Genomic DNA, 8,435 nt, shown 5'->3' with positions numbered 1-8,435 from the left:
AAAAACTCAGCTGTCGCCCCAACACCACCTTGTTTAATACACCTTGGACATAAAACAGGATTTAGCAGAAAAGCAGCTGTTTTGGATTTTTCCCATGCACTTGGTCTTCAAACACTTAAACCCAAATTCAATAAATATAAATCTTTAAATATAAATCAAAAATTTGTATGAAAATGTTAATTTCTATTTCAAAAAGGGCAACCAAATATATTGACTTCGCGTGTTTTCGTTCCCACGACAGTCGGATCTACGTAACCGGAACGACCCAGATTTATATCTGGCCAAGGACTGTCACTCCAGCAACACTCCCCAAAAAGTCTTTGGGGAGTTTGTATGCTGTTACAACAACAACAACTTCGCGTGTTTTTGTTTATGTTTTGATTATTTTTTCTTTGCATATATTGTTATATAGTTTTTTGGTAAATTTCTTAATTATTATAGTTCCAAAAAAGTTACGTTTAATTTCTTATGAAAGTTGGTTTACGGTGTTTTTACAAACAAATTTAATGCGTTGCAATGCCACCCTGTGACAGTAAACTTGAAAAGTCGTGGCAACTGGCTGTGTCCAATTGGTATCTGTCAGCGGAGAATTATCGCGTGTTTCTGCGATTTTAGATATTAAAAATTTCATATTTGATAAAAAATAAAATATGAAGATCTACACCAATGAAGGAAATCCCTTTGGACTTAAGCTACAACTGTTGGCGAAGTTTGCCAAGCAGCCAGTCGAAGTGGTCAATGTCACGTTAAATGGTGAGCGAATATAATGTGCATCGAGAGACCTTGTTGCACAAGTGCCACTCAGGCGCTGGTTAGTCACTCAGTAACATTCCAATGAATATGAAAGTAGACCCACCTAATTTGCAGTCTGATGCAATAATCACTATTATTTCTAGATACTGAATGCAAAGATTTTTTGGTGTTACCCACACTAGTATTAGAAAACGGTGTGAAACTATTTTCCACTGATGCGGTGGCAAAGTATCTATTCCCGGATGAGGGTGCCCTTAGAGATGAGGTGAGTATACAAACGCTCCGACAAATTATATTTAATAAATAGCTTTTGTATCTTTACAGTGGTTAGAATGGTCAACTGTGAAACTGGCTCCCGCTCTGGCACAGCACCTTGCTGTCGGACATCGCGCCAATCCAGATGCCTTACCTGTGTTAAATATGTTAGTAAGAAAATTAGACGACCGCTTGGCAGAATCTCCTTTCCTAGTAGGTGATAAAATAACTTCTGCGGATATAGCAGTGTGGTCATTGTTAGCACCAGATGGCACGTTGAAGGGTGCTCTAAACATAGAACATCTGAAGGCTTGGTATCGCAAAATCTCTGCACTGGCTGCGGTCCAAGATGTCTTAACTGAAACTCCACTAGCGAAACTTACTTTTACATCGCTGCAAAACTCCAATCGCTATGGTGGTCTAAACCACGTTCCAGTGCATCTGCATACATCGTCTGAATCAGAAAAACTCTTGGCCGAAACAAGTGGCAACTTGGCAGATACAGTCACAGAGGAGGAATTAAATACTGCAAAGAGAAATTTCGTACAAGTCGCCGTTCCTCAGCGTATAGAGCCCCGCACAGTACTGCCTAAATCGGGCGAACGTAATGTTCTGATAACATCCGCTTTACCATATGTAAACAATGTACCACATTTGGGTAACATTATCGGCTGTGTATTGTCTGCGGATATATTTGCAAGGTTGGTGCTGAAAACATTTTTGTAAAATTTTTTTGCCTATGATTTTTATTGCAGATATTCGCGTGCTGCGGGCTACAACACGTTGTATATATGCGGTACGGACGAGTACGGCACGGCTACAGAAAACAAGGCACTTGCCGAGAACCTTACGCCCAAGCAAATCTGTGACAAATACTTTGACCTCCATAATTCTATATACCGCTGGTTCGGTATTGGATTTGATTTCTTCGGTCGCACATCATCGTCGCAGCAAACTGAGTAAGATTCTGGTAACCCTAAATAATATATGCTATATACTATAAAAGGTCATTATTATAGAATCGTCCAAGAGGCTTTCAATGACGTCTACAAAAATGGCTACATTTTCACAGAAAGTGTAGAACAGCTTCTTTGTGTGAAATGCGACCGTTTCTTAGCTGATCGGTATGTAATCTGAGAAAGCCTGCAGTAAAAAAATAAGTTTTCATATACATTTTTAAATCGTTTTCCCAGTTTCGTTGAGGGTACATGCCCCCATTCTGGCTGTGGTTATGAAGATGCCCGTGGCGATCAATGCGATAAATGTGGCAAACTAGTTAACGCTACCGAACTGATCCGTCCCCGTTGTAAAATTTGCAATACTGCACCTATACTACGCTCCTCTGACCAACTTTTCCTCGATTTGCCCAAAGTTGAACCCCAACTCCGTGCGTGGATGGAAGGTTCCGAAATGGGTTGGACGAATAATGCGCGTGTCATTGCGCGTTCCTGGCTGCGTGAGGGCCTCAGGCCACGTTGTATTACACGTGACTTGAAATGGGGCATACCAGTGCCGCTTGCCGGCTTTGAAAAGAAAGTATTTTATGTGTGGTTCGATGCACCATACGGCTATATCTCGATGACTAAGCATTACACAAGTGAATACAAGCAGTGGTGGATACCATCGAATGATGTCAAAGTGGAGCTCTTCCAATTCATGGCTAAAGATAATGTGCCATTCCACTCGGTTATATTCCCTTCATCACTGTTGGCAACCAACAAAGGCCATACTATGGTAACCAATATTATGGCGACGGAATACTTGAATTACGAAGATGGCAAATTTAGTAAAAGTCGTGGCATTGGCGTATTCGGTAATGATGCACAGGTGAGATTAAGAGACATTTGTAAATAATGGAATCAAACGGTTGAATTTTGGTTTCACTTTAAAGGAAACTGGCATACCTGCTGATATATGGCGTTTCTACCTTGCTTGTGCGCGTCCCGAAGGACAAGATTCTAGCTTTAGTTGGAATGACTTAGCGGCGCGTAATAATTCCGACTTGCTAAACAATCTGGGCAATTTTGTAAATCGTGCGTTAGTCTTTTGCGAAAAGAACTTTGATGGCGTCATACAAGCCATGACCCTAACCAAGGACGAACTCGTACTTTTGGCACTTATAAATCGTGAAGTCCGTGGCTATGTAAACTCACTTGAAAAGGCCAAATTACGTGATGGCATTCGACATTTGCTTTCAATTTCTCGCCAAGGCAATGGTTATATGCAAGCGCAACAGCCGTGGGTGTTACTGAAAGGTACCGATGAGCAGAAGGCGCGTGCTGCCACCATCATTGGTGTTTGCGCCAATATTGCTGCAATTTTAGCTAATCTGCTATTCCCTTACATGCCGGCGACGGCGCGCACGCTTCTTACGCAATTAAATGCCAAGCAAACTCAGCTGAATCCGAGGTAAGTCAAAACAATAAACCCAGGTAAAACAACGATTTTAATCCACATTAATATGTTTTTTCCAGACAACCGTTTATCAATATTCTGCTGCCTACTGGTCATAAAATTGGCAAACCAGCACCATTATTCACTAAATTGGAGCAAAGCTTCATTGATGAGCTGAAACAGAAATTCGGCGGGGTTCAGGATCAAAACATTGACAAGAAAGCGACACTTGTGGCAAACACTTCGAAGCCAGACACTGCCAAAGCTTCTCTAATCACCAATGGCACACAAACGATTGCACAGCTTGAGGAGGCTGTACGTTTGCAAGGTGAGAAAGTGCGTCAGTTAAAAGCTTCAACGAAAGACAAAAGTGTCTGGCAACCAGAAGTTAATATTTTGCTTGACCTCAAAAAGCAACTTACTGCTGCTCAAGCTGCGCCTCCAGCCACGAAAGCGGCGGTGGTACCACAAGCTAGCGATGCTAAAGTTAAGGAACTAGAACAAAGAATAACGCAACAAGTGAGAATAGAAAATATGAAAAAAATTAGATGTATTTAATAACTTAATGCAATATATAAAACTTCCTTCTATTAAGGGCGAAAAGGTGCGTCAACTGAAAGCTGCAGGCGATGCCAGCGTGTGGAAACCCGAAGTTGATGTGCTATTGCAGATGAAAAAGGAACTGGCTACACTAACCGGTGCACCACAACCCACTGTCCAGGGGAAAAATAAAAAGAAAAAGTAAATTATTTGTACACAGTAGCAATAATACAACTCCATCTCCCTCGATTGGAATATTTGATCTAAATTTACAAGCTTTTGTATTTGCAAAGCCCAGCAACTCACTTTTGTACAGCAACATGCAAAGCGTTAAGTCGGAATTTCGCTCCTTGTCGCATTAAATTTAAGTCTATCTCATTTTGCCCATATTAAGTCATATATTTGCGCATATTTGACTGTAATGTTATCTCAATTACGCTTTTAACTGAAGGCTATATAACTCGCATGGTTGCTTTTCTTTGATATTTTTAATTTTAATGCTAATTAATTTATTGAATTATGCTGGTTATGTAAGGTATTTAATTTAATTGAATATTGTTTAGACAGTGTACGCTACATACATACATATTAACAATAAAATATCAAAAATCGCTTCGAAGTATCATTCATAATAAATGTGTTGTACCTCTTTACTTAAGAAAGCATTATGTAATATTAAAACAATAACACAAAAATAAAAGATTTATTTCCAGAATCGAAATGATACGTGTAATGTAATAGGCGTATCTTTTTCTTTTTCCGGGTAATAAAAAACCTATTCTCTCATTGAAATGTGTAGGGCACTGAGGATCACTCCCACTGTGATCTCAATTAGCGTTATCCTTAGCGCGGTCAATTTTCCCTGTAATATCGCCTGGCGTAACGCGAGTTGCTGACAGACTCAGGTCCACTGCGAATCTTAAGTTTTACACAGTCTCCTTCGTTACACACATCATTTGGCATCTAGACTGACTCCTCGTATCGCTTCGCCCACTTATATCCTCTTAAGGAATGAGTTGGATAATTATAGTATCTGGAATTAAAGCCAGTGAGAAGAACACCTGAAGACTTATAACTTCGACCCTGGTGTGAGCAGTACTCCCACTACTAAATTAGGTTAGGTTGAAATGGCTACCAGTGACCCCTCTAACACACCTAAGCCCTTTTTGCGCCCACGCGGAACGTTAGAACCCTCCTAACCAAACCATCGTGTGGAATGTGCGAAAGGCAAAAGTTTCCATATTCATACTTCGGCTATTTCGGTTAAATCTTCGAGAAATTCTGAACCCATGAACTTACGCCTTATATTGCAAAGTGTGGGGCAATCGTATAGCAGGTGCCGCAAGGTTTCTGGCTCTTCTTCATCTCTGCAGTTTGCCTTCCGATGGCAACATGGTCTATTAGCAGGTCCATGGCTGTGGCTAAGTCCCCTCGGCTTAAGATCAGGACACCCTTCAAACGGTCCTCGTTCCATTTTGGTCACATAAGTGTTGTATTGTTTGCAAGTGGTTAGACCAGACCACCTTTCTACTGCTAGTTTAAGAGACACATCCCTCAGAAACTGCTAACAGTTAGCGAGCAGCTTGCTTAAACCATACCAGGACTGCGAAAGGGAAACGGATGTTCAAGTTTTCGTTGCCTCCTATGTTCTTTGCCCCAGCATCCATACCAAGTGAAGGGCATACTGCTCGTTTAGAAGGTCATTTTAAACTTACTTCCTATATGCCTTTATATAATATTAATTTCTTCGGTATCTGCTGTACGACTCAGAGAACTGTGTTTTGGGAAAGAAAGCACGATCGGGCATAGTATTTGGTGTCTACATTGCCTTCCACGATAAAACAGGACACCGATTATCCACGACCTAAAATAGAATTTCACATGTCTTTCGGAGTCCTGCTATTCACAGCCGAATGGAACAGAGAATTCGATACAAGTATACACCAATTGCTCCAAAACGGAAAGCGGAGCTAGAGCAGGCGTTTTCTATGGTGCTTGATAGAAAGAAGATCAATCTGTGTACGCTATTGTCGAAAGTTGCTGCCTATTGATGTTTATGGCACCATCAATGCGAGCAGGGAAACATTTTTGCGGACATTCGGGAGCCTTGACGTTCATTACAACAAAGTCAAAGTTAGTTAAGAATTCGTTGAATAGAGTTACATATAAGTCATAGTATGGCAGGCTGAGGCTGCTAATGAGTTAGTTACGAGGGTCCACTCTGAGTTAAATCGAGGATCGGATCTCACCCCCAGTTAGAATAATATTACACTATGGTATGTGCTTTCTTTCTGTACCTCAAGTGGATTTTTAATATAATGATCGATGGGTAGACCACACAAAAAACTCAAAAAAAAACGTGAAGGGGCAGAAAGGACGAATGTATGGTAGGTTTCGGAACATTGCGATTAATGTACGAACACCTTTTGCTAGGAACTGACATTGATTGTTTTTATTTGACAACAATGGCCCCACCAAAAGCCTCCACACTCCTATTCTATATCACTGAATCCATCGTAGTCCGTTTTTTCGTGAAATCTACGAAAATGCTATCACTGAATCAGAATAGCTACTGCCGTAACATATATAGCCGTCCTGAAATGGCCCAAAAATTCAGGTTTAGGTTTGAAATACCCGAAGTCTGGATTGTCGGCGTGGTCTGCGAGCACTTGCCACGGCCACTTCAAGGCACTGCCCGCTGACCAAGCAATGGAAGTCGGTAAACAGCTGGTAGCAGGAGAAACCGTACTGCTGTCCAATCTTTTCGACACGGAAATTGAAACTTTCTACCGATATACTTTTCAAAGACCGTCAAATTTACTGAGCAACTATTCTAAATTAAAAACCAAGAGTAAGTGTCATCTTTGCATCTTCTTCGTGTTCCGCATTCGTCTGTCTGTAGGTTTCCACTCCTTGCTTGGGGCGTAGATGCTGTGGTAGGCTGGTGGCGCGTACTGAAGTTTCAACTTCAGCCACCCTGCGGTTCAGGCGCAAGACATTGTATCCCACTTGATGAACCTCGTTCATGCATGAAGCCATCATGTCACCATCAAACGTTCAACTCTTCGTTTTATGGGACAGACACCTTCATAACACTGAGTAATCACATGAAAATCATTACAGCCGGCGAATAACATCGATTCGTTCATTGAGTTGAGTTGAAAGGTATTTTAAGTTAAGATTAAATTTATTACATTCGTTAGAAATAAGTATGTACATACATACAATACATTTTTACAACTAAATAATTATTTATATTTATTTTATTTAATAATTATAATTAATTATAAATATTTATAACAAGTTTACTGATACAAAATTTTAAAAACAATTCGGAAAGTTACTTAAAAGGTCTAATAATATTACAAATTATGTATTCTAGAATTTTTTTAATTTTGCTTTAAATATATACTCTACCTATGTACATATGCACGATCATAAGTACATATGTATGTGTATTAAATTTTATGATTAGTACAACTGCAATAAATACACATAGTTAATTTAAAAGCTTAATAAATAAAACATTACAGTATTCATTCGATTTTATTTCCTTGCTTTAACATAATTTTTTGTAGTTAATTATTTACTCCTTATTTACAACTATTCACTTAACGACTAGCGCTCTTATTGCAAATTACAAAATTGTATCAAAACTTCATTTGTTATCAGAAGTTTTTGTTAATACGCATGTACATACATATGTAGTAAATACATACATACATACGGGCGCTGTTCACACTGAGGTAATCACACCAGGACAAATTTTATTTTCGTGAACTTACGAACTTATTTAGTTTGCAACGAATAGTACTACCCTCCGCAGAGGCCATCTTGTCTAGGAGTCGATATTTAAGGCAGAAATTCCTCAAGCGTGAACAGACTGAATAAATACTACATCCAAAAAGGTATATATATGTACATATATATAACTCTCCGTCCATTACTTATTACTATTTCATATAGTAGCTACTTGGCGCTCTTCCTGACGTATAAGTGCTCATTGGTATGCCTTGTGGTCCTGGTACATGATTATTGCCGATGTGCGAATGTGAGTGCGTGTGTGAGTGTGACGATGACTGATTCTGTGAACCATACAAATGATCCACACTGGTATTGCCAATGCCATTACCTGATGGCTCATAGTCTACATCATAGTAGATGCCCGATTGATTCTGTCGGAAAATGAATTGAAGATTTTGAATATTAAGAATTATAAATTTGTGTAAAGCGGAACTGAACTAAACTAGAAAAAAGGTTATGTGTGGATCCCACGCTCGACTGAAGTGAAACTTCTTCCTCCTATTACCTGTATAGCTCCCCATATTATATATGTATTTTTCTGCATAGCAATGAAATATTTTCTTATTCTCAATCTCAGTAACAATCCTAATATAGATCTTAACTTTAATCTTAGTCCTCCTTAATTTTAATTTCAATCTTCAACTTCATCTTCATCTTCATCTTCATCTTCATCTTCATCTTCATCTTCA

At 39.4% G+C, this 8,435-nt stretch overlaps 2 protein-coding genes across 13 annotated transcripts in view; one reads left to right on the top strand and one right to left on the bottom strand.

Moving 5' to 3' along the window:
- Positions 1–650: 650 nt before the first annotated feature.
- LOC118742727 (methionine--tRNA ligase, cytoplasmic) lies at positions 651–4,857 on the top strand (the record flags this gene model as incomplete). The annotated part of the gene is given in 9 exon segments (XM_036475023.1): positions 651–753; positions 897–1,018; positions 1,078–1,709; positions 1,764–1,967; positions 2,028–2,132; positions 2,202–2,835; positions 2,900–3,417; positions 3,483–3,921; positions 3,998–4,857. Coding segments are annotated over 9 exon segments (2,907 nt in total).
- A 2,396-nt stretch (positions 4,858–7,253) lies between these two features.
- LOC118742725 (mucin-5AC) overlaps positions 7,254–8,435 on the bottom strand; it is an 80,549-nt gene continuing 79,367 nt past the window's right edge. For all 12 annotated transcript variants that reach the window (XM_036475010.1, XM_036475015.1, XM_036475017.1 and 9 more), the window contains one exon: positions 7,254–8,117. In XM_036475010.1, coding sequence (XP_036330903.1) covers positions 7,896–8,117 — 222 coding nt within the window. In that variant the 3' untranslated portion in view covers positions 7,254–7,895. The remainder of the gene's footprint in view (positions 8,118–8,435) is intronic.

Source organism: Rhagoletis pomonella, unplaced genomic scaffold, assembly GCF_013731165.1.
Source record: "Rhagoletis pomonella isolate Grant_MI unplaced genomic scaffold, Rhpom_1.0 Rhpom_scaffold_00007, whole genome shotgun sequence".
In the NCBI taxonomy this organism is placed as follows: domain Eukaryota; kingdom Metazoa; phylum Arthropoda; class Insecta; order Diptera; family Tephritidae; genus Rhagoletis; species Rhagoletis pomonella.
The sequence above is the reverse complement of the archived record's forward strand: the minus strand, read 5'-3'. Positions and strand labels throughout refer to the sequence as shown.